The sequence below is a fragment of the Osmerus mordax genome, chromosome 7, assembly GCF_038355195.1.
Source record: "Osmerus mordax isolate fOsmMor3 chromosome 7, fOsmMor3.pri, whole genome shotgun sequence".
NCBI lineage: Eukaryota > Metazoa > Chordata > Actinopteri > Osmeriformes > Osmeridae > Osmerus > Osmerus mordax.
Window position 1 is genome coordinate 19468337 of NC_090056.1, and position 24389 is coordinate 19492725.

The window sequence follows — 24389 nt, forward strand, 5'->3', positions numbered from 1 at the left end:
AAACCAGATGAGATAGGTTAAATTAGTGATTGAATCCTAATGGACAAGTGTATTTGTAGTTTACTACAATTACAACATAGATTTACTGTTGGTTATAGAGGTGTGGCTTATTTTAGTTTAATGTATAGTCAGAAGCTGAACGTAATTTACATTGATATTCAATAGTGTCATGAAATTGTGTGCATTCAGTAATTGCTTAATCTACCAGAACACATTTATATGCATTTGCTGTTAAATCTTGAACTCTGAGTAAGTTCTAAAAAACGGCATGAATGAGAAACTCAATGTAACTTTGAAGCTGCAAATGGTCAAGGACATATTGGCTTAGTTTGCACTACCTTAACCTAATGGTTGACTGCCTTGGATTATTATAGCCAAGGTCCACTCTTTCAAATTCAGCTTCTTCTGCTTTGAAAGGATCGCTGGGTGCTCTATGTTGAAGTATTGATTAAGCCAATGTTGCGGAGACGCTTTTAAGATAATAAGGAGAGAGGACCCTGTGAAAAGATCAATAAGAAGAGGAAGAAACTGTCGAGAAAGAAAGGCTCTTCTTCCAACACCACACATCCACATAAGGAGAAGTCTGTGTGTCGATACAAGACCAGACCTAAAAGAACTAAACCTAATATTGATCGGTGTATCTGAGGGCAGAGGTGTTTTAACATCTAAAACACTGGAAATGATGACAAATCTGTAGGAGTGGATGTGTGAACTGGCCAAAGGGTGCCAATACTTTATTGCATGATTCCCCACAGTTTGATACATAGGCCAAGTTAGGACAGTTGCCATTATACTGATTAAAGCCTCAAACTAGTATCTCTCATTATACTGCCTCCTTGAACAGAATATGTAATGAAACTGTGTGAATTTTAGTAAAATGTTAAGATTCTGCTGGTGAACACTGCTCTCTCCTGGTAAGATATTGAAACAATTTCCCCCCAAAAGGTTGCGTTCATTTTACTCCAGTCCAGTTGGTGGAGCTGTTGTTTATTAGGTGTATATTTCTCAAACCCCGGAAACCCTCGGTGCCACAGAAGAAGGGAGACAGGAAGAGTTCGATTGACTCGGCTGCTCACATGTACACAACTCTGAGATGGATTCTTCAGGTTCTGAGTTAAAGAGTAGAAAACAAGACGTCGATATGTCATCTAGCGAGGATCCATCCGCAGAAGAGGGCGAGTTTTATCCCGGCTTTAAGGATGTCGATGCATTCATGAAGGTAATTGCACATGTATCTTGCAGTGTAAAAGCAGCTAAGCTAGCTAGAAAGTCTAGCTGCGAATACAACGTGGATCATTCCATCAACTCTGTACAGATTTTTGTTTCTATGTTTCTATGTGGTAATATCCAAACGTGCAGCTAACGTTGTAGCATTTGGTTGTAGCAACATTTGTCTGTACTTAGGTGCGCTGTAGTGTAGACTGTATTTCCTACCAAGCTACAGTTGTGGAATCATAAACAGTTATTCCTTTCCTTCACAGTACGGACTGGGAACAGTTGTAGCTGCTACCAAAGCAGCTGCCAGTCTCCCTCAAGTCGGTGATGAATTCGACTTGTACCGTAGCTTTCCGGGGTTCCAGGAGTTCTGTGCGACTCAAGGAGATGGGTTGTTACACTGGTGAGTGTAAAGAGCAAAATTATTAGGTTTACGGTCTGTGTCACGTGAGGACTGTTCTATAACGCCGTCTCTCCGTCTCGGTGTTAGCATGAGTCAGATTATGCAGCATCACGGCTGCAGAGCGCACATGAGAGACCGCAACAAACTGACCGGGTTGGAGGACAGATTTGACTTGGTGGTGGATTCCAACGACGTAATCTTGGAGAAAGTGGTATGTAGGACATTCTTAATATCGCATTCATTTATTTATTTATGTCCCCTAATAGCAATTCTGCAGCAAGACCAGCATATAAACAAAACAATCCATGGCACACATTAAGAAACACCATAGAAAACAATTTAAAATAACCCAGACAACATCACCACCACCTACAGCCTCACACAACCTTATAGAACTATTTGAAAGGGGAAACAAGTATGGTTTGTTGTTGTTTTTGTTGTGTCCAGGGTATTCTGCTGGACGAAGCCGCAGGAGTCAACAGGACTCAGCAGCCCGTCATGCCTGCTGGCTATCAGGCCCCTAAGATTGTGGTGTCCAGCTGGAACAGGAAGGTGAGGATGACATTACATTTATTCATTTAGCAGACGCTCTTATCCAGAGCGACTTACAGTTAGTACAGGGACATTCCCCCCCGAGGCAAGTAGGGTGAAGTGCCTTGCCCAAGGACACAGTGTCATCAGAATCAGAATTCGGTGTATTCGCCATGTATGTTATACAAATATGGAATTTACTGTGGCAGGGAGGTGCAAAACACTAAACATATACAGATCTTAAATTAAGTAAAGTACAAAAGTTTAACTATTTCTAAGAACTAAACAATCTAAGAATACAACAATTTAAATATAAAATAAAATATATATAAAAATAAGAATAGAATGAGCAGCGTGAATGGTCAACAGTGCAATCGAATACTGAGATAAAGTGGCTTATGCATACTGAATTGCCATTAGATGGACTTATAATAGTTAAATAAGTGAATGAATGTCAATGGGAGTCCTTGGCCTTGTTGAAGAGGCCAGTAGCAGATGGAAAGAAACTGTTCTTATGGCGTGAGGTTTTGGTCCTGATGGACCGCAGCCTTCTGCCAGAGGGGAGTAGCTGGAACAGGGAGTGACCAGGGTGGGAGGGGTCGGCCACAATCTTCCTCGCACGCCTCAGGGTCCTCGAGGTGTGCAGGTCCTCGAGGGTAGGCAGATTGCAGCCGATCACCTTCTCAGCAGTGCGGATGATACGCTGCAGTCTGCTCTTGTCCTTGGCAGTGGCAGCAGCGTACCAGATGGTGATGGAAGAGGTGAGGATGGACTCAATGATGGCTGTGTAGAAGTGCACCATCATTGTCTTTGGCAGGTTGAATTTCTTCAGCTGCCGTAGGAAGTACATCCTCTGTTGTGCTTTTTTGGTGAGGGAGCTGATGTTCAGTTCCCACTTGAGGTCCTGGGAGAGGATGGTGCCCAGGAAGCGGAAGGACTCCACAGTGTTGACTCGGGAGTCGCACAGGGTGATGGGGGTGAGTGGGGCTGTATTCTTCCTGAAGTCCACAACCATCTCCACTGTCTTAAGAGCATTGAGCTCTAAGTTGTTCTGGCTACACCAGGTCACCAGGTTGTCAGCTTCCCACCTATAGTCATACTCATCCCCGTCAGAGATGAGCCCAATGAGGGTGGTGTCGTCCGCAAACTTCAGAAGTTTGACAGACGGATGACTGGAGGTGCAGCTGTTGGTGTACAGGGAGAAGAGCAGAGGGGATAGGACGCAGCCCTGAGGAGATCCGGTGCTGATCGACCGGGAGTCAGAGACTTGTGTTCCCAGCTTAAAGCACTGCTTCCTGTCAGACAGGAAGTCTGTGATCCATCTGCAGGTGGAGTCAGGCACGTTCAGCTGGGAGAGCTTGTCCTGAAGCAGGGCAGGGATGATGGTGTTGAAGGCAGAGCTGAAGTCCACAAACAGGATCCTGGCATAGGATGCTGGGGAGTCCAGGTGCTGTAGGGTGAAGTGGAGGGCCATGTTAACGGCGTCATCCACAGATCTGTTGGGTTCTGCCTCTTGTTGGTGGGAAGGGGTGACATGCCGTCGTGTAAATAAGATAAATAACATAAGGCCATTTAGTTTGTTTAATAAAAGAGCAAACTATGGACCTGTTTTATAGGAAAGGTAACCTTAAATGACTTATTTTGTTATCTGGCGCTATATAAAAAAAAAATATATATATATATATTATTTTTTTATTACAAAATTAACTTGACCTTCCAGGGGAGGCGGGGGGTGCCGTTGGGGGGTCGGGGCGCCCCCCTAATATAATGGTAGAGGACACACTGCAGTGTGTCTGTATCTCTGGACTGGGTTGTGTGTGTGTGTCTCTGACCTGGGCCGGGCTGGACAGGGTCCTGGGAGTGATGCCCCCCCCTCCTCTCCCTGACAGGGAGGAAACTCCAGGGCTAGCGGTGGATCAGAGACATTCCGGCTCCTCCAGGCTAAAAACATTGCCAGGCCTCAGCTGAAATTCCGGGACAAAGTTGACAACAGCAACACCCCGCATGTGCCCAAGATCTTCATCAAGCCCAACGGAATCAAACCTCTGCCTACGTGTAAGTCGGTTCTCACAAGACCGGGCGAGTAGAGACCGTAGACTAGACGTACTGATGAGACTTGATGACTGAATGCTCTCTTTTCTCTCAATGGTAGATTTCACCAACCATCGCATGCGTGCACAGAGACCAGAGGACCTGGACGTGCCGGCTGCCCTGGCCGACCTCATCCATCAGCAGCGCACGCAGGAGCACGTAGAGGACATGTAAGGTCTGCTCTGGAGAACAGAGCCATCATATGGGAGCGGTTCTCAAACTGTTCTCAGGAAAAGAGCAGAGAAGCCCATGAGATGCGTGTAGCTCAGTGGTAGAAGGTTTTGCTGCAGACCTAGATGTGACATCAAGAGTAAAATGGGGGATTTTATTCTTGATCCTGTACATCACTTTGGATAAAAGCGTACAGGATTTTAAAAGCAACACTTCTTTCTGAAGCAATATACCTCTCTGCACCCCACCTTCTCCCTGGGGGTTGTGCTCCACAGTTTGAGATCCGCTGCCCTACTTCAGAGCTGGATGACTCATCATCTCAAGTCTCCATCTAAAATGTGTGTACATGCTCTGGTCCCTGTAGGTTTGCTCACCCATACCAGTATGAGCTGGAGAATCTCACCCCTCCAGAAGCACTGCTGTCCAAACCAGAACCTCAGGTAAACCCCATCAGACCTAACCCTTCCCTCAGTCGCCGTTGTCTGAAACACAATCGGTCAATGTTGGTTTCAAACATTCCTGACTCCTCGTTTCCCCTGATGGTCACTATGGACTAGCAGGGCTTGAAATTGCGACCTCAAAATATATTTGGGAGCATTTGTGCCAGCGCAGATGATTGTTACGATGCGACCTCTTTTACAAATTCTTTACAAAACGCACTTTTTGGTGGGTACTCTTAAATTTTGTAAGTTGAGAGCACCGGTGCACCAAGTAAAAAAAGTTTATTTCAAGCCCTTACTAAACTTGAAGATGATTTGTTTTAATTTTGGTCATTTCCAGATGTACAAATCTCTAACAGAGACGAAGTGCTCGTTCATATACTCCCTGGAGGATCTGGCGACCCTGAATGAGAAACTCTGTCAGGAATCTGAGTTTGCTGTTGATCTGGAGGTATGTGCTGGATCACTATGGTTTTAACATGTTGTGTTTTCTTCTGCAATTGAGTCTGCATTTAGATAAGTATGCATAAACGGCTTAGCAGCTAGCATATGAATGTACAGTAAAAAGACTGTAGATCAGGATTTCCACCTGTCCTTGAAGTCAAGGTCTTGAAAGTTTATGAATATAGACATAAATAGACACTAGTGCTTTAATTGATATATTGCAAGAATAGTAATTGAAGTGCTGTGCTAGAGAAGGCCACTGAGTCTGCACAATTGAGGAGTTCACACATTCAAGACACTCTCTTTCATCCTTTTCATCCATGAGCTTATGTTCTAGTGCTATGCTGCTAGTTTCAGTTGGTGTGATTCATCCTCATGATATATTTACATTTAGACATTTACATTTAGTCATTTAGCAGACGCTCTTATCCAGAGCGACTTACAGTAAGTACAGGGACATTCCCCCGAGGCAAGTAGGGTGAAGTGCCTTGCCCAAGGACACAACGTCAGTTGGCATGACCGGGAATCGAACTGGCAACCTTCAGATTACTAGCCCGATTCCCTAACCACTCAGCCACCTTACTCATATATGCTTTATGTCTCCCAGCACCACTCCTATCGAAGCTTCCTGGGTATTACCTGCCTGATGCAAATCTCCACCAGAGAAGAAGACTTCATCATAGACACATTGGAGCTGCGAAGTGATCTGTACATCTTGAACGAGGCCTTCACAGACCCAACAATTGTCAAGGTTATCACATCACCCAAGTTTAATGGGCCCTAAAATAACAAATCCCCCTCCCTAGAATTCCTAGACTAGGAATTCTTAGTCTATCATTCATGTGTTTGGACTCGGAATGTTGACGGCACGTTCTGCTTTGATCAGGTGTTCCACGGTGCTGACTCAGACATAGAGTGGCTGCAGAAGGACTTTGGGCTGTACGTGGTCAACATGTTTGACACTCACCAGGCTTCCCGCTCCCTCAACCTCGGCCGGAACTCCCTGGACCACCTGCTGAAGCACTTCTGCAACGTGGACTCTGACAAACGCTACCAGCTGGTCGACTGGAGGATACGGTAACACAGACGTCATGTGACACGTCATGCGACTGATTGAGAAAAATACTACGAACAAATTGAATATTCCAAATAGTAGATACAACGACAACACATTACTCATATTATTGATGATGTTTCTGTCCAGACCCCTGCCTGAGGAGATGTTCCAGTACGCGCGGGCAGACACCCACTACTTGCTGTACGTGTTTGACCGGATGAGGGTCGACCTATACGAGCTGGGCCACGGACAGCCAGCTCTGCTGAGGACTGTCTGGAACAAAAGCAGAGACATCTGTCTCAAGGTACTGGACCACACCCCGACAGGAAAGCCGCTCACATATTCATTTTTTTTGTGTATTTTTTCTTAATTTTCTTTTCCCTGTTACGAAGTATTAGTTTCTCTTGTCTTCTTTATTTTATTTTTTCCTTTTTTTCAAATGTTGTTTCTATTGTCTTTTGGTCTTTTTCTTTTTTTTAATCTTTTTTTCCCAGTTTTTTTTTTTCTTTTTTTTTCTTTGCTGTTCTACTTGGGATGTGCCTCTCCTTTTCTTTATAACCGTTTTGTTTTTTTGTTTTTGGTGCAGCGATACCTCAAGCCCATCTTCACAGACGACTCATACATGGACCTGCTGAAGAAACAAAAGAAGACATTCAACACGCAGCAGCTCACTGCCTTCAGACTGCTGTACGGCTGGAGGGACAAGCTGTCCAGACAAGAGGACGAGAGTACTGGGTAAGCTAACCTGCTCTGACCCAGTTGCATCTTACCTGACAGGGGTCATGCTCTCTTTCAGGGGGTTTAGATTCTCATATTCCCGGTCTGAAATTGAAGTAGCTCGGTGGCGCTGCATGCTAATGTTGCCGAGCCCTCCTTCGCAGAAGCCCATGCCAGAGTAGTGCAAATGTGAAATTATAAATAATAATATAATAATATATAAAAGTTTTTACGCTTTTCCTTCAAACTGGGTTTAAGCATACCTCTCCCATTTATGTTATTCTTTTAGTTATGTGCTGCCCAATCACATGATGACCAAGATATCCGAGGAACTCCCAAAGTAAGTCAGACTGATTCCTACCCTCCTTTAACCTATATGTGATACGGTGAAACAAAAACCTGAGGTCGTAACTCCTTTTTATTAATGTTTCTTTTCACCCAGAGAGCCTCAAGGCATCATTGCTTGCTGTAACCCTGTCCCCCCGATGGTCAGGCAACAGGTCAATGAGCTTCACCTGCTGATGCAGCAGGCCAGGGAAATGCCCCTGCTCAAGGTGAGGTCCCCCACAGGTCCTGAAACTCCTATTCCCATTTTGAAAAGGTTTCAGAAATGTGTGGAGTGTACCGATCTGAATCAGTTTCAACCTTAAATATTCTTTGTTCTCAGGCGGAAATCATGGCAGAAAAAAAGAAAGGACTCACGCCCAAAAAAAAGGTTTTTAGAACTTGAAGGTGTTCGTATTGCAACACAATATGTTGTTTTAAATGTCTACCAGTGGTCATTCATTAGCATTTACATTTACATTTAGTCATTTAGCAGTCGCTCTTATCCAGAGCGACTTACAGTAAGTTCAGGGACATTCCCCCGAGGCAGGTAGGGTGAAGTGCCTTGCCCAAGGACACAACGTCAGTTGGCATGACCGGGAATCGAACTGGCAACCTTCGGATTACTAGCCCGACTCCCTCACCGCTCAGCCACCTGACTCCCACAGCAGAAATGGTTACAGCATTACGTGATTGTGTGTTGTGTATTTCAGCCAGAGGTTACCATGTTTGGTCCTCATGATAACTCAAGAGTCTCTGAGAGCAATCTACCCATCTTCTCCCCAAATGGTAAGCGGATGTGAAGAAGTCTTAGGTATCCAAGATTTATACATGAATATTGTCATGTATTTCTTCTTTTGTATTCTGTATTTGTATGACAATATAAATGTGCAATTTAGCACACACAAAAAAATCGTCTTTTACCTTCATTATTTCTTAAAGCATTTTTGCAAAACAGTTTTTTAATTGTGCCCAAAACTTTTGCACGATACTGTATATCAGAAGCATTCCCTTTCAGTACATGACACTCTCTGTGATTAATAAGAGTTGAACTTCTTTGGCATGTCTTCCCAGAATTGCCAACTAAAAAGGGAACACTCTTCTCTGAAGAGGAACCAGCGGTGAAGATGGATTCGCCAAATATAAGTGGTCTCGTTGCCTCAGCTAAAATCACAGTTTTTGAGGTAAGTGCCAACACTCCACTGCCATTAGTTTGTGTCCTTTTTGCTCAGACTTTTTTTCGTTTCTTTTTTTATATAAAACCTGTACATTGCTGAACATGTGGCTTTGAGTCTAGCTAAGTGTTTTTTTGTGTCTTTGAAGGATGCTGACACAGTGAAAGAGCCTGGGCAACTAACCGTAGCCGAACAGAAAGCCTCCAGGATTGTTGAATCTTTCCAAAACCCCTTCCGAATGGTGAGATACTCAATGAGCAGGAAGCAGGGTATTTTTTATTGAAGTTGTTGGTACAAATGTTTCCCATCCTTTTGATTTTAGTACCTACCTTCAAAGGACATCCACATCAACAAAAACGCCAAGTTTGATCCATCGACAAAAATATATGAGGTGTGTAGAATATTAATTGTAGCAGTAGATAAAATGTTGACTTGGGTATGTGTGAAGCTTCTGAAAAGCTTGCCGACCAAAACTCGGAAACCAAATCTGCACGTTTTAGTTTCTGAATCTCCTTTGGTTTGATTGTTCTTGAATTGATTTCTGTTCCACCGCCTCACAGATCAGTAACAGATGGAAGCTACAGAGTATTGAACAGCAGCAGAAAGAGGTAGAGGACAGACGGAAGGTCAAGGAGGAGGCAAAGAAGGTGTCAGGTATGGTGAATTCGTAGAGGAAAAATAAATAAATATTTAAACTGTATTTAGCGAGAGAGATTAATATAATTTAAATGTGACTTGTCTGCTTTTTTGATGTATTATTTTTATGCAATCCATCCTACAATTACACGTCTGGTTCCACAGAGGAAAGGAAAAAGGCCAAACAAAGCTACCAAGAGTCTCTACAGGATGTTCCTACTGTGCGGCAGCAAGCTGCAGTATGTCCTTCCTGTTTCCTTCCAAACTTCCTGTTTGCTCGGTCTAGTAAATTGGACTTTTACACCAACACTCTCCTTTATGGTTGATTGTCTGTATTTCCCTGATGTTTGATTGCAGAGGCACAACACATTAATATCATGAAGGATTACTCCTTGAATGTATTGTCTTTATCCATATCAGGAATGTTCAAAACCTGGAGGAAAGAAGAGAGAGAGGATTGTCAGCGAAGGGGGGGAAGGGACGCCCAAACCCAGTAAAAAACAAATGAAATCTGCAGAGAAGGCAAAAGTGGAAGACTCCTCTCCAACGCCTGATTTTCAGCCTTTTGACTACAGTCAGTCTGACTTCAAAGTTTTTGCTGGTATGTTGCACTTTACATGACACGAAAATACAATTTAATGTTTCTGTGAATGATGTGTTGTATGCGTATCTAACTCAATGTGTTCTACTAGGAGATAAATCAAAGGATGGTTCACAATTTGATCCGAACAGACAAGGCCACAATCCCAAGAAAAAGGTATACTAGTTAGTCATAGGTGTTATATATGTATAGAGAGCCATCAAGGTTTTTCTCCACAGATGTACTAAAACATAGTTTATGTTTTGTTTACGTAGAACAACGCAAAAGGGAAAAAATCCAACACATCTGCTGGAAACAGAAGCATGTCCTATATGGCTGGAAAATCTGACAGGTAAAATGTCCATGTTTGTTCTTTAATAGGGACCTGTGAAATACATTTCTACTGTTGGAATTTGACATTATATGCGGCCATTTGTTTCATTGACATTTTGGTTTAAAAATATTTATTATGTTTGAGCAACAAGTCTGAGACAGAATATTATCACATTTCTGATAAGCTATGCTTTTGTGTGTAATGTCGCTTTTCTGCTAAATATGGTAGTTTTCACTGATTCACAATTGTTTTTGTTTTTTTTATCTTTATTGCAGAGGATCTCGTCAAAACTGGCCCAAAAGATAGGAGTACTGATTTGTTTATTTCAACCATTGAATGAAAGTGTATTGTTTTGCTTTTGTGGATCTGGTGCATACCGTTTTTCTGTAACGGGAAGAATTGACATAACCTGCTTATTAAAATTCTTTTTAGAAAACGAGATTTTTTTTTTGTAATTATTATAAAAAAGCAAAAGTATTGTTATAACTGAAACGTAAACACCGACCGTGCCACCCAAAATATCAAAGACGGAAGTTGTCAATGAAAGTCGTTAGCACAGATTTCTTGCACACAACCAGAGCCCGTTTCTCTGACACAACCAAAGAACTTTCACGTGGGCACCAGGACAGGTCCGGAGTCGAACAAACATCATTTGGACCCACCTCCCCTGCAATTGCATTGGTCGATGTGGATCGTCTTTTGACGTCAGTGTTATTTCATTCGCCATAATGAGCAATCGCGTTAGGTTGTAAGAAAGAAGACGCTCAACGTGTCTGTAGTCACCATCAAGACCTCGCATCAGCTAGCCAGCTGTGTTGCTGCCAGTCAGCTAGCTAGCTAATGCAACTTCTGTAATTATCTGTGTTTTTACTGATATAATACTGTTACATACATTTGTCACTCCTCGGTAATGGACAGCATTAAAGATGGATGGTTCACTGAAACGTGCACGCTATGGCCGGGGCAAGCGATGAGTCTCGAAGTGGAAGAGGTGCTCTACCACAAAAAATCTCAATTTCAAGATGTCATGGTTTTCAAGAGGTCAGTAAACGAGCTAGCATGCTCTTTAAGTGAGCAATCTGTCTGGCCGGACATAACTTAATCTGTTTCATTAGCTCGCTAATTTAGTTTTTAGAAAGGAGTTTACGTCACTTGGTAGGTGGCTTGCTTGCTAACTAGCTCATTAGCTTTGTTTAATTCAGCTTCAGTTTTGAAGGCTCCTAGCTAGCTTTAGTAACAGCTGGTTCTTGGCTTCTTACTAGCTAACTCATTAGCTTAGTTATATAGTAAACTCAGTTGACCGTCTCAACGGAGCTCTCAAGTTCACGCATTCCAGCCATTTCTCACGATCTCACACACCTTGTATTTGTCACGCATTTCAACTATTTCTCACGCTGACAAGTAAAGGGATAACTTGTCCGCTATATACAATTAATGGACGAGGCATACTGAGGGAAGATGTCTGCCGGGATGATAGTTGTCTCGAGTTGTACAGAGTTAAATGCCAATCAGAACCCCCCCTTCACACAGTTTACATGTATAACCCACCGCTAGCTTGCTGTATGTTTCTTTTTTTCAGTAAATCAGTTCTACAATTCATGTAATATCATAATTCATCTATTCCTTAACGCCGCGTGAATAAACAAACTACTTGTTTATCTAATCTTGAAAGCTATGATTAGATAGTCTACCATTAAAATCTGTGAATTGATTTAATATTGTGTATTTGCAGTAAGACCTATGGCAATGTCCTGGTACTTGATGGAATCATTCAATGTACAGAGAGAGACGAGTTTGCCTACCAGGAAATGATTGCCAACCTACCTCTGTGTAGCCACCCATGTCCAAAGAAGGTATCTTCATAAGTAATCTTATTATCATTGATTCTCATGGAATCTAGTCAAAATCCCTTTGGAATAAGGCTCTCCCAGATAATGTGCTGTGTAATCCGATGTAAAAAATGTCATTTCTGCGTGTAGGTACTGATTATCGGTGGAGGTGATGGTGGAGTTCTGAGAGAGGTGGTGAAACATACCCTGGTGGAGTCAGTGATTCAGTGTGAGATAGATGAGGTAGGTGCCAATATTTCCAAAATGTCAAAATCGTGATCACATTTGAAGAAGAATCGGTTCTCATGCTACAACATGTCGGTTGTCACCTGTGTCCTATAGGATGTCATCAACGTTTCTAAGAAGTACCTCCCTGGCATGGCTAAGGGTTTCTTCAGTCCTAAGCTCACGCTCAACGTTGGAGACGGCTTTGAGTTCATGAAGCAGAACCAGGATGCTTTTGATGTCATTATAACTGACTCCTCTGATCCTGTTGGTAAGGCCGTTTTGCTCATCAATTAAAGTAATTTCTGTCAAGAAATACATAATTGGTGTCCTTGTCAGGAGGAATGATCAATATTTTCTTGTGGAAAATACTGTTCTCCTTAACCACTCTGAGATTATATGCTCACAGAGAGTTCTGTTTGTCACAGGGCCTGCAGAAAGTTTGTTCAAAGAGTCGTACTATCAACTGATGAAGACAGCCTTGCGGGACGGTGGAATTCTTTGCTGCCAAGGTGATGCAGATTGCATTACATAAACATAATGTGTTTAGACAAAGCTAATCCATACAGTTTTGGGGCATAAATCAATGTCAGAATTTCAATGTGAACTAGTGCTAGTAGGCTTGGAACAGACTTCTTTTTTGCATTAATTTGAGGGCAAAATACTGCTTTGTGAGCTTAATGTAATATAAACATTACGTTGGACTCCTTGTTATTCTGTACAGTCAGACATCCATTTGTAAGTTTGTTGCTTGTCTGGTTTGTTTACTGTGCAGTGGGGGAGTGATCCTCATCAAGGCTCAAACCTAGCCAGCTTTGCAATGCTTAGCGAGCAAGCTAGCTCTGACTAAAGCACCAGTTACAGTTTACACTTACCTACAGTTAGGCATTTAACATTAACTATTTAAATATACACAACTTTGCGAGTACAGAAAAATTTTATTTAATCCACACATTGAATTTCTCAAATAATAATAGGGAATACAATCTTACTTGCTGCAAATCTAAATTCTGACCTTGATGATCCAAACAAAGTCTTGTTTCATCTGGTGAGACTTAAAGCCATCTTGAATGACAAAGCCCACGTTTGTACCCAAGTGTGCATAGCTTGACTTGTCTGCACTTGAGAGACATTCCATGCTAGTATTTGGAAAGTAATGCACTGGTGCAGTGGTTCTTAACCTTGTCCTCAGGGACCCCCTGTCCTGCATGTTTTAGATGTTTCTCTGCTCCAACACAGCTGATTCAAATGCATGTTTGTTACCAGGCTTCTACAGAGCTAGATAACGACCCATTTATTTGAATCAGCTGTGTTGGAGCAGGGAAACATCTAAAACATGCAGGACAGGGGTTCCCTGAGGACAGGGTTAAGAACCACTGCACTGGTGTCTTGTTGACATAGAGCCAAACAACGTACTATGTTGCATTGTTTAGTGCTATGACGTTAGAGCATGACTGTACTTGTCTACACACAGAGGACAGATGTATGAGTACTTTCTCTATTGACATTAAATGGTGTAAAACCTCCTATCTTTTAAACTTTTCAAGCTTTAGAATCAAGGAAAGATGCTTTTCAACAGTAAGAAAATATCACAGATTGAAATTTTTTGACAGATATACTTTCCTACTGAATACTCAGTTATTTCAGATACCTTTTAAGCTTTTAAAACTAAACAAAATAGTTTCAACAGTTTTCCCCAAACACATTTTCTTCAGAAAATGTAACCTAAAAGATTCTGGGCTTTTGAGAAAGCAATCGGGGCTCACGCTCCAGAAGCCCCCCCGCTCCGCCCATGGGTTGTAATTAATGTTAGCTGGGAGCTAGCTAATTTACTCATGATGGACAGCCACTGTTTAAGTAATTTTTTAGATGATGTCTGACTGGGTGGAGATGAATCGTGGCAATGACATCGGCATATTCATTTTGAGCTATGCGAGCACTGACGTGTTGAATGTTTTAATGGAGAAGGAAGGGGCCCACCCCTTCCTCTTCACTCTCCTCCTCCACTCCCTCCTTTCCACCAGCAGCTGACGTGCATTCCTCTTCTCTTTCTCTCCTCTCTCGTTTCAAACAGGAGAGTGTCAATGGCTCCATTTGGAGCTGCTAAAAGAGATGAGGACCTTCTGCAGGACCCTATTCCCCATGGTGGACTACGCCTACTGCACCATTCCCACCTATCCCAGCGGGCAGATTGGCTTCATGCTGTGCAGTAAAAACGCTGTGCGTTAGATAGATGATAACTGATTCTTTTCTGTTGTACAAGTCTGTTTTACATTTTCGCTACAGCTTTTAGCCAGTTACCATACATGTAGAAATTTTCATAATTATATAATGTTGCATTTTTACAAAAACATACACATGTTTTACGAGTATATGTTCTAAAATGTGTGTTTAGAATGATCATGATTTGACAAATAGTCAAGCATTTGATGTCAGTCGTATCGAATAATAATCTTGTAAGTTATTTCTTTCTGGGGTTTTTGCCTTTTATTAAAGGAAACTAATTTCCGAGAACCTGCCAGAACACTGCCACAGGATGAGGTAGAGAGCATGAGCCTTAGATACTACAACCCAGAGATCCACAAAGCATCCTTCATCCTCCCAGAGTTTGCAAGAAAGGTAATAAAATAAAAAATAAAATAAAAAAAATATATATATATATTCATTCATATATTCATTCATCTCCACCCAGTCAGACATCATCTAAAAAATAACTTAAACAATGGCTGTCCATCATGAGTAAATTAGCTAGCCTCCATATATATATATATATATATATATATATATATATATATATATATATATATATATATATACACACATACGTACGATAGTAATATAATTTAGATCGTTTTTGTATGTTGCTGTGTGTGCGGTCTGACCATCCTCCTGTTTCTTGTTTCAGGTACTGAGTGATGCATGAGGCGACTGCGGACGAACTGCTGCTTCTTGACCCGGCCCTCCCTCTGGCAACGGAAGCGACCAACACTTCGCTCCACAGTGGCCTTTTCTCCTGAACACTGACGACACCTTCTGACTCCGTGGTGAGGGAGGAGGAGGAGGAGGGGGGGACCGTGTGAAGACTAGGGGGTGGTGGGCCCTGGGTGGGGAACACTGGGCCTCCTTAGACAGAGTATTATTCCTTCCAGTGCTTCCCTCCAGTCTTATTCACTTTGTGTATTTATTTGTTTTTTTGGGGGGGGGGGGGTTGGGAGGGAGGGATTACCTGTTGTGTTTTATTACATGTTTCCTCCACTTACCTTGCATCTTGTGGATACCAGCAAGGTGTAGTGAGAGTGGAGGGCCAATCACATCTTATTACATTGGGATATAGGTTTTACTAACACAATTATTATTAGTAATGATAATATGTTTATTATTAAGGGTAGGACCTGCTCATAATGGTACAAGATTACCTCAACCTAACATGTAAGAATCTTTGTTTTCTGATTAGTTTTCTCTACTCTTCATCCTGGCTCGAGGGGTGAGATCTCATCGTCCATCTCACATCTGTACATCAGAACGAAACATTTGAAAACAAACCCGATAGTGCCTCAGAATAGGTTATTTTGTCCTTTTCTGAAACATGCGTGGAGGTGTGTTCTATCCTAACCTGACTGGCTGGCAGACTCAAATGTTTTAAAATTGAAATGGTATAATTGGTATAATTCAGTATAATAACATAAACCCAAAGAGCACCTTCTTCTTTTGGTTTGCTTCCTATGTCAGATTACAGACTTGGAATGATTGCGTCATGTAGATTAATGAAATGCTAGATATACTGCACATTTAAACTGGTTGGACACAACACATTTATCTCACAATCCTGTAATAGTTTGGTATTGATCCTGTAAACGGTTGCTGGTAGTTTTTCGAAACGCTTGTAGTATGGGTGTAATGACGAAGGAACTGTCACAAAGTATTGCTAATGAATTAATTATGCATAAATACTTGTAATAGTTGGGCTGGGAAAGAAATGGGTAGGTTGGCCCTTTTTATTATTTTCTGAAAGGCCAACCTTGCATTTGAAAACGGTACTCCAGTTGTTGAGGTAGCATAGAGACCCCCTCCCCTTTCCCCGGTTTTATTATTTTTTAAACGATGCCTTTATTTTCAGGATATTTGTTAAAAATATAGCTGTTGTAAACTACTGCCTGTATGGATTTCCTTTGGGTATGTATCACTTCTTCATGCACATTTAATCTTATCAAGAGAAATGCTGTTCGACATGGGCAATGAGATCATGTTTTTATAAGAATTATGAGGTATAATAAATCTGTTAACTGAACTGGTTACAAGACTCATTCGTCACTCTCCAAAGGGATGATGCAATATGCTTAATCCACACTTATGGTTTGTGTTGTGATGTGACTAGCTACCAATATGACTTCACTTACACAACACTTATTCAAACAAATCTGCCTGATTGGAATGATAACAGCGGAACTTGTCAGAACGTGATAATCTTACTGCGAACATTGGGAAATGAAATGTAATTGAAAGCATGGTGGAGGCTCTGCTGTTACAGCTCTGAGTCACAAGAGGGCATTCTCTGTTTACAAACACGTACAGTTGAATCAAAAGATTCCTTAGAATTCCTTAGTAGTGTTTACTATGGAACAGTCCAAGATTTGGCTCTTGAATGGGTGTATATGCAAAGTGCCCCGAAACCTTCAAAAACAATTTTGAACTAATTTTTCTGTAGGATTTTTCTCTTTTCCTTCATTTAGTCATTTAGCAGACGCTCTTATCCAGAGCGATTCCTTCAAACATTCATATACATATATTCCTCCATGTTCTAATCATGATTTTTTTTTTTTTACTTTTATATCACTCTTAATGCAGTATAGCTAATAAGTACCACTATATTAACTCGTGCTAAATCTATATTTTCTTGTACTTTTCCCTAAAACAAGCTTGCCTAAGAATATACTTTTAAATAAACTTACATCATATTTTTTTTTTTTAAGCCTGGACAAGGGATTAGCACATTAAGCCTTTACTTTGTCCCAATCGAGCCAATGAGAATTTGTTTTTGTGGCTATGAAGGTATTTGTGGGTGTGTGCACATCTAGGTTCTAGAAAAGGCAGGCGAAGTGGTGCTGGAGGCAGAGCAAGGATAAAAGACGTGAAGAGGCACCACGTTTTAACCAGATCTAGGGAGGAACTTCCCAGGGTGCCGTTTGAAGTCTCTTGTGGTGCTCACTGCTTAGACTTGATGCAGAGGTCAGTTGATGTAAATTCTTCAAACACACGCATCATGAATCTACCTCGGGGGACTCTCATTTTAACACCAAGTTAATCTTTTGGTGGCTCTGGGCCTTGTGCGCCCCAAAAGGAACGGTCCAAATTCCAGACAGAGTGAACGTGAAGGGAATCCATTTAGGACCTGTTGGCATGCATATTAAGGATGCGAATGCGAGCCGTTGTGTGTGTTTCCCCAGAGGTCCTCAATAGCAAAACGGGGGTATCACGACTCGCTTCCAACCTCACAAACTAATTCAATAGGAAAATAACTTGGATAACTTACAATTTATGAGTTTGAGTGAAATCCTTGAAGAAACATCCTTGAAGGACGTTGGCCGTACGTACGGGATTCTCCCTTGACAGGTTCCACACACCAATTCAGAGTTTACTTGTGAACCCATGGTGCCATGAACAATCAATGATTCAGAACCACACACACCTGAGGTATAAAGACCAAACAATTTCACAATGAATAATTAACATTGTCATGTTTCAAACAGTTTCACACTGCAACCATCTTTCTAACTTTCTCATTCTAATCCTACATGTAGTCATTACAAATGGCAATTTAACTTCAAAATGTTCTTAAAACTGAAACTAAAATCGATTTAAAACAAAAAACATTCAGTTAATAGTCCTCGGTGCTGTGTGTGGTTTCTTGCTGGTCATTTCAGACTGAATGTTCATTGTTTCACAGTGTGCTACTTTTACATTTTAGTCATTTAGCAGACGCTCTTATCCAGAGCGACTTACAGTAAGTACAGGGACATTCCCCCGAGGCAAGTAGGGTGAAGTGCCTTGCCCAAGGACGCAACGTCATTGGCCTGGCTGGGAATCGAACTGGCAACCTTCAGATTACTAGCCCGACTCCCTCACCACTCAGCCATCTGACTCCCTGTGTGCTAGTTTTGGTGTGAGCATTAGATGCTTCCCTAGGTGTCAGACAGTTCAATAGTAATCTGTAGCTGTCGGTCGGAGCTGAAGGAGAATGACTGGAGTTAAACTGATGGGTTAACAACTCTGGCCCTGGTTGCTAGGTGGCTAGGGTAGGGTTGCTTTGTTGCGGGGAAAAAATACAAATATTTTGGTTTATCTTTTTCGAAAAATGGTTATATTACGGTACGTGAGTATAACTTGAATGTATTCCAAAGCCATCCTAATGTCTACCTCACCACTGATGATGACAAAACCTGACATGGTGCTGTGAGGTCTCATACTGTGCTTTGTCTGCTTTCTGTAAGTGCTGACCCCAGAATGAGACACGTTCATGTGGACGTGGGATGACTGGTTGGCAGCAGATGGTGCCCAGGTATGCCAGATGAGTGAAACCTCTCGTCATTAGTCAACGGGTTAACTGAAACCATTTGTTTTCCTCTGACCCTTTCCATCAACCCCCCTCCCCCCCTTCCACTCACACATACTCCCATCACTGCCGCCACCCCCTGCCCCCGTACACCCACTGGTCCCTACGTCAGCGATGGGTAGGGGTGGGGGTGGGGGGATGCTATATAGAAGGAGGGGACTTCAGGGGTAGAGCTTAAGAATCTACAGCCCTTTAAAATCCAGGAGACAGCAACCTAACCAAGGCAATCACAACCAGCACTGCAACTGTCCATCCACTCTACTCCACTCTCCACTCCTCAAAGGAACTCCTCCAGTCTCTCTCTCCGTCTCCTGCTCCAGTGCCTGAGTGCAGTCCGTATCCTGCTTCCTCTCAGCATGCAGCTCCTGGTCGTTTTAGCTGCTCTCATGGGGGTCCTGTACAGTGCGAGAGCAGCCGCTGTGCTTCCTGTGGAGGAGAGGAGCCCCATCCAGGCAAACCGGGTGAGTACAATACAAACACTGGTCTGACTTTATTCATCACTGTAGCGGAAAACTCCTCAAACTTGATGTGATGATTTAAGCGTTGTCTTTTCGTTTTAAAGTTTTACAAAATATTGTAATGATAAATACAATTTTTGATTTTTTGGTGTTTGTTAGTTATTTGGATTTCTTAAATTATGTTTTTAAATTTGATTTAAATCAATTTGTTTGACATTGGTGATGACGTACTTTACTTGTGATTCTTGGTTAACATACCAAACATTTAAATTCAACTTAAAATGTTATTCATGTTTAATACAATTTCATTTTCAAGTTTTATTTATAGAAAATAACCTGCAAATAAATCTTGAAAATGGGACATGTTGAAAAGACAAGAAAAAAAACTTTCTAAATGGCTGATGTGAATGTGTTCACACGCATACTTCGTTGTGACTGTCTGCGTGTCGCCCTCAGGAGTTGAGTACAGAGCGTAAGCAGCTGATTCTGAAGCTGGTGTCAGGCTTGCTGGACGGTGCGTCAGACTCAAACATGCTGCCGGGGGACGTGTCTCCCTTGGACCTGGAGGAGCCCCTGGAGTCTCGTCTGGAGGAGAGAGCTGTCTACAACCGGCTATCACAGCTCCCACAGAGAGACCGCAAAGCTCCTTGTAAAAACTTCTTCTGGAAAACCTTCACCTCTTGCTAACAGTGTCCGTGACGCTCAACCTACCTACCAACCTACCTACCTACTTACATACCCACCTACGTTGTCCTCCCAGGTTGAAGCTCAGCTCCAAACCCCGACTTGTGAAACCCAACGAGAATCCATGAACTGCGGTAGACCCCAACTGTACATATCATGCACTCTTGTCTGAGCGAGCAATCTATATGGACTTCACTGACACAGTCTGTCTTGTTTGACTATCGACGATTTATCTATGTATCTATCTATTTATGTATGTATTTCTTTATTTAAAGTTCAATCCAAATATAATAAAAGCATGATTATGGTATCTGGTTTGGGTGATGGTTTGTGTGCTGCATGTATGGAGCCAGTCTTCAGTCTCTCGTTTCCTCTGGGTACCAGCGTTTAACAGCCGGTAAGACTCTCAGCACTTTACGCTGTGAGAGTCTGTTAAAGACCTATTATCTGCAATAATTACACTTTTCATTATGAAACACTGAGTCTTTAACCAGATAATACATGATAAAAATGTCATTAGCATATAAGTGTGTTTTGGGGGTGATTATTCAAGTCATTGGTGACTTCATGTAAGTCAGCAGTTCATGTAAAATAATGTATTCAATCAGGTAACAAGGTTGGTGCATTTCTCACAACACTGGGAATTGTTCAGTTGTGTACACCTCAACAGGTACCTGATGAATACTCAGTTTCAGATGTCTATGGAACTGAAATGGTTGTTGGGGGAATCAAATTACATAAGATTAAATCTCTGAGCTAAATGCTCTGTTTTATATGTCCCTTTGGACATCAACGCTCATTTATTCCTGGTCACAAGTTGAGACATGGCTCAGTGAATAATCACAGGTCATAAAACGTCTACAAATATAGGGGCCAGTCACAATACAAGTATCTACCTGTGTCCAAATGCTGGATCTTGGATCATCAGAATATATACTTAAGAATACCTAGTTATATATTTTCTTATTTATTTGTAGATTATTTTTATTAGTTTATGCATATTCTTAGCAGCAACACTCTGTGGAGGGTTGATGTCTCGTTTACTTTAACCACAGAAATAAAATGACAGGATGGCGCTTGACTTCTTTGGGCTGAGCGGGATTCCAATTCCGATATTGTGCACATAAGTGACTTGTCTACACATGGGGTATAATAACGATGTATCGCAATAACGGCTTCTAGTGAGCCATGGCCTACTGAACATGATGATCAAAAGACACATTGGAGAAATGTGACACACTTTATTTTCCATTGTAGCTTTGTTGATGAAAGTTAAATCTAGAAACATTACGGGTTGTTTCATGCTCGGCTATAAGGCGCAAATGAGCCCTGAAACTGGCATCAGCACATGTTGTAGCTATGTTACTTAAATTAGGTTTTCATTCACGTTTGCTACAGTGAAAACATCCTGTTCCATGACTGTGATAATATCGGGTTCTTAGTGCAGACATCCCAAGTCTCCCGGAAGGTCCGGGTGTCTCCCTTATTTCAATAGCGGCTCCCTGACGCCCGCAAATGATGTACAATCTCCCGGAAATCGGGAATTTTGTATTTAGAGCGAGCGAGACTGTCTAATGGTAATTTCTGGTAGATATCGCGCGTCCTGATTTCGTCTGGGGGGGGGGGGGGGGGGGGGGGTTATTTAATACAAATAGAAGTCAAATAAAAAATGTTTGTTTCTCTCTGGGTGCTGAGGCATTGTAAGCAGTTTTGAAATCTACTCGGTCTGAATTTCAGAACATTTATATCTCAATCGCTATAGTTACGTGAAGCACAATTAATGTGATTACTACCAGGCTTTTTTGTATGAGCCTTCCAAACAGGCCCTTCATAGCCATTACTGCTAGCTGCTCCATCACACAACAATTACACTAGCTCTGACGCATGAGGCACACTGGCTTTTATGACTGCTCAATTAACTCCAAACATGGGGAGGGCTGGAATACTGAGCAGAAACATCTACTAGTTAGTTACCGTATACAAACGAAATATCGACCTTTCTCTTGAGCCCAGCGAGCGTGCTGCTACGGGCAAATTGCCGTTGTTTTTTCATGAGCAGAATTTTGTTGTAATTACATTTACATTTACATTTACATTTACATTTAGTCATTTAGCAGACGCTCTTATCCAGAGCGACTTACAGTAAGTACAGGGACATTCCCCCGAGTCAAGTAGGGTGAAGTGCCTTGCCCAAGGACACAACGTCAGTTGGCATGACCGGGAACCGAACTGGCGACCTTCGGATTACTAGCCCGATTCTCTCACCGCTCAGCCACCTGACTCCCAATTACAACCCTGTCATTGATGAATCTTTCCGAACTACTTCTGAAAAATAACTTTCTTATACAATACTTTTTTTGGGGGGGGGGGGGGGGGGCTGGCATTGTTCCGTGGTCAAAGAATATTGAGATACAGTGTCGTTACCGGCCCTGTATAGGGGTTGCAGACATAGATAGGGTAGATGTCTCGTCCGCGTTGCCGGACAACGGAGTCGAACGTCCGCACATGGCGGCCATCTTGCTACAGTCAACTCGCTCACCCATAACATTGTGTTGGTGCTACATGTACTTTTTAAATGACCATAACTTGCTCAATTTTCAACCGGTTTTTAAACGGGTTGGTTTGTTATCAACGTCAGAGATGTCGTTATGCCACTGCATACTTATGAATAATTATGTTTGTTTTTTTTTTACAAATAGAATAGGAGTATGCAGTGGCATAACGACATCTCTGACGTTGATAACAAACCAAACCGTTTAAAAATCGGCGGACGTTCTAGACTCCACCGTAAGACATCCAACTAGTCTTTATATATATATCTATGGTTGCAGACATTCTACATTGCGTCCTCCCTCACCTTCCCCTTCATCTGTAATTAAACATCCTGTTTCCTGATTAGCTAAACTTTGGCACTGAGTAATGGTTTGAATAAACCCGGATTAACTAATGTGGAAGACTGAATATGTAGGACTACCAGCAGATGCTAAGGAGACAAAAGTACCCACACCTGGTGCTATAACCACCTTTTACTTGGTCCTGCATGTGTGTAACAAAGTTTTCATTACTTATCTGATGGCTGACTTATTGAAATTGGGCAATGCATTGATTACTTGTAAATGCATCTCTCTCTCTTCTCTCTCCCTTTGTCTCTGGAAAGACAGCTCAATTTACTTACGTAGATATGTTTTTTTGGTTGTTAAACAAATGTTGTCGTCTTTTCATCTCACAATTAGATCTGGAGAACAATGCAAAATCACCACAGTGCTCAAAGGTCATTTGAAGAAACTGCTTACAATGTAGAGATACAATCTGAAACCATATAATTATGTTTAAACAACTGTATTAACTGAAGTTAGCCCGTGGTAGACAGCTATAGACAGATGGTACATCCAATCACTTGCCACATATTTTTTTCATATATTCACATATTTCTTCCTTTTCCAAACAGTTTCCAAGGACAACTTCCCAGATGGATATGTGTAACAATCCATAAGGCTACACAAGTTACCCGGATACCTTTTGCAGAAGAGATAAGCCTTCTATAAATGATACGAGAGTTACTGACTATTCTGTGTAAAACTGATATTTCTGTCACAGTTGGAGGAAGGAAAATTTATTCCAATAAATGTCTGAGGAACCTGAATGACAAAACAAAACACATTCACGTCAAATGAGATGCTGTCCACTTGCCTCCTTTACCCTTGAGCTGAAATAAAAACGCAGCAAAGTAACATCAAAGCTGAGGCCTGCAACCAAAGCCTTTCTCCTGCTTTGCTTTTGATCTGAAAGGGGGGAGGCGCAAAGAGTTTCATCCTAACTGTGTAATTCAAATTAAATTGTGACTTCATGTTTGCATGTATTTAGAAATAACTAAGTAATTGCCTTTGTTAGAAAGGGAAACAGCTTCAAAGGAATCAGTTCAAATTCGAGATGGTTGTAGTTTTTTAGTTTGTTTAGTTTTGAACCAGTTGAACTGGTTCCTGGACCTACTCAGTCCATTATGTACTCTTACTCACAATTGACTCAGATGAAACTATGAAAAATATTTCATAAAAGGTATTTTATTTCCCATTCCAACTGACCTTCATCCTGGATCTAATTTCTTCAACATTTCCCGTGGTTGAGGAGTATTAACTTTCAGTTAAAGTTCAGTGTAAGTTGTGGGTGAGAGCCACACAGAGAGCGGTACTTTCCTGAACATCAAGGACATCTCAGAAAGTCTGTGAGCAGCCAGCAGCCTGGAACCTACCCAGGATGACATTTGGCGTGTGGACAGAAGGCAATAGGGGGCCACATGAGGAGGAAAAGGTGTTACAGCAAGGGATCAACATATTTTTAGCCTGGCTGATTTCAAAGTCATAAGGTTTACTAATACTTTTCAAGTGGTCACATTCATTTTTTTTTTCGGCATCAAAGTTTGGACGAGTTTAATTGTCAAAAGTCAAACCAGGAATGATTTGAAACT

At 41.8% G+C, this 24389-nt stretch overlaps 3 protein-coding genes across 3 annotated transcripts; all 3 read left to right on the top strand.

The window, feature by feature from the left end:
* The first annotated feature begins 1084 nt into the window (after positions 1–1084).
* exosc10 (exosome component 10) lies at positions 1085–10557 on the top strand. The gene is made up of 25 exons (XM_067240412.1): positions 1085–1219; positions 1482–1618; positions 1706–1829; positions 2066–2170; positions 4039–4204; positions 4302–4410; positions 4776–4851; positions 5192–5302; positions 5903–6046; positions 6182–6372; positions 6500–6656; positions 6939–7087; positions 7359–7409; positions 7512–7623; positions 7737–7784; positions 8107–8182; positions 8468–8577; positions 8717–8809; positions 8891–8959; positions 9129–9222; positions 9370–9443; positions 9625–9805; positions 9897–9961; positions 10060–10136; positions 10394–10557. Exons 1-25 carry the CDS (start codon positions 1094–1096, stop codon positions 10422–10424), a joined length of 2676 nt encoding a protein of 891 aa, XP_067096513.1. The 5' UTR covers positions 1085–1093; the 3' UTR covers positions 10425–10557.
* A 363-nt stretch (positions 10558–10920) lies between these two features.
* Positions 10921–15307, top strand: srm (spermidine synthase). The gene is made up of 8 exons (XM_067240511.1): positions 10921–11159; positions 11851–11971; positions 12098–12190; positions 12290–12443; positions 12601–12684; positions 14247–14392; positions 14669–14791; positions 15078–15307. Exons 1-8 carry the CDS (start codon positions 11029–11031, stop codon positions 15093–15095), a joined length of 870 nt encoding a protein of 289 aa, XP_067096612.1. The 5' UTR covers positions 10921–11028; the 3' UTR covers positions 15096–15307.
* A 3379-nt stretch (positions 15308–18686) lies between these two features.
* Positions 18687–20044, top strand: LOC136946293 (somatostatin-1B-like). Its single transcript, XM_067240586.1, has 3 exons — positions 18687–18728; positions 19103–19243; positions 19697–20044. Exons 1-3 carry the CDS (start codon positions 18687–18689, stop codon positions 19925–19927), a joined length of 414 nt encoding a protein of 137 aa, XP_067096687.1. The 3' UTR covers positions 19928–20044.
* Positions 20045–24389: the final 4345 nt, after the last annotated feature.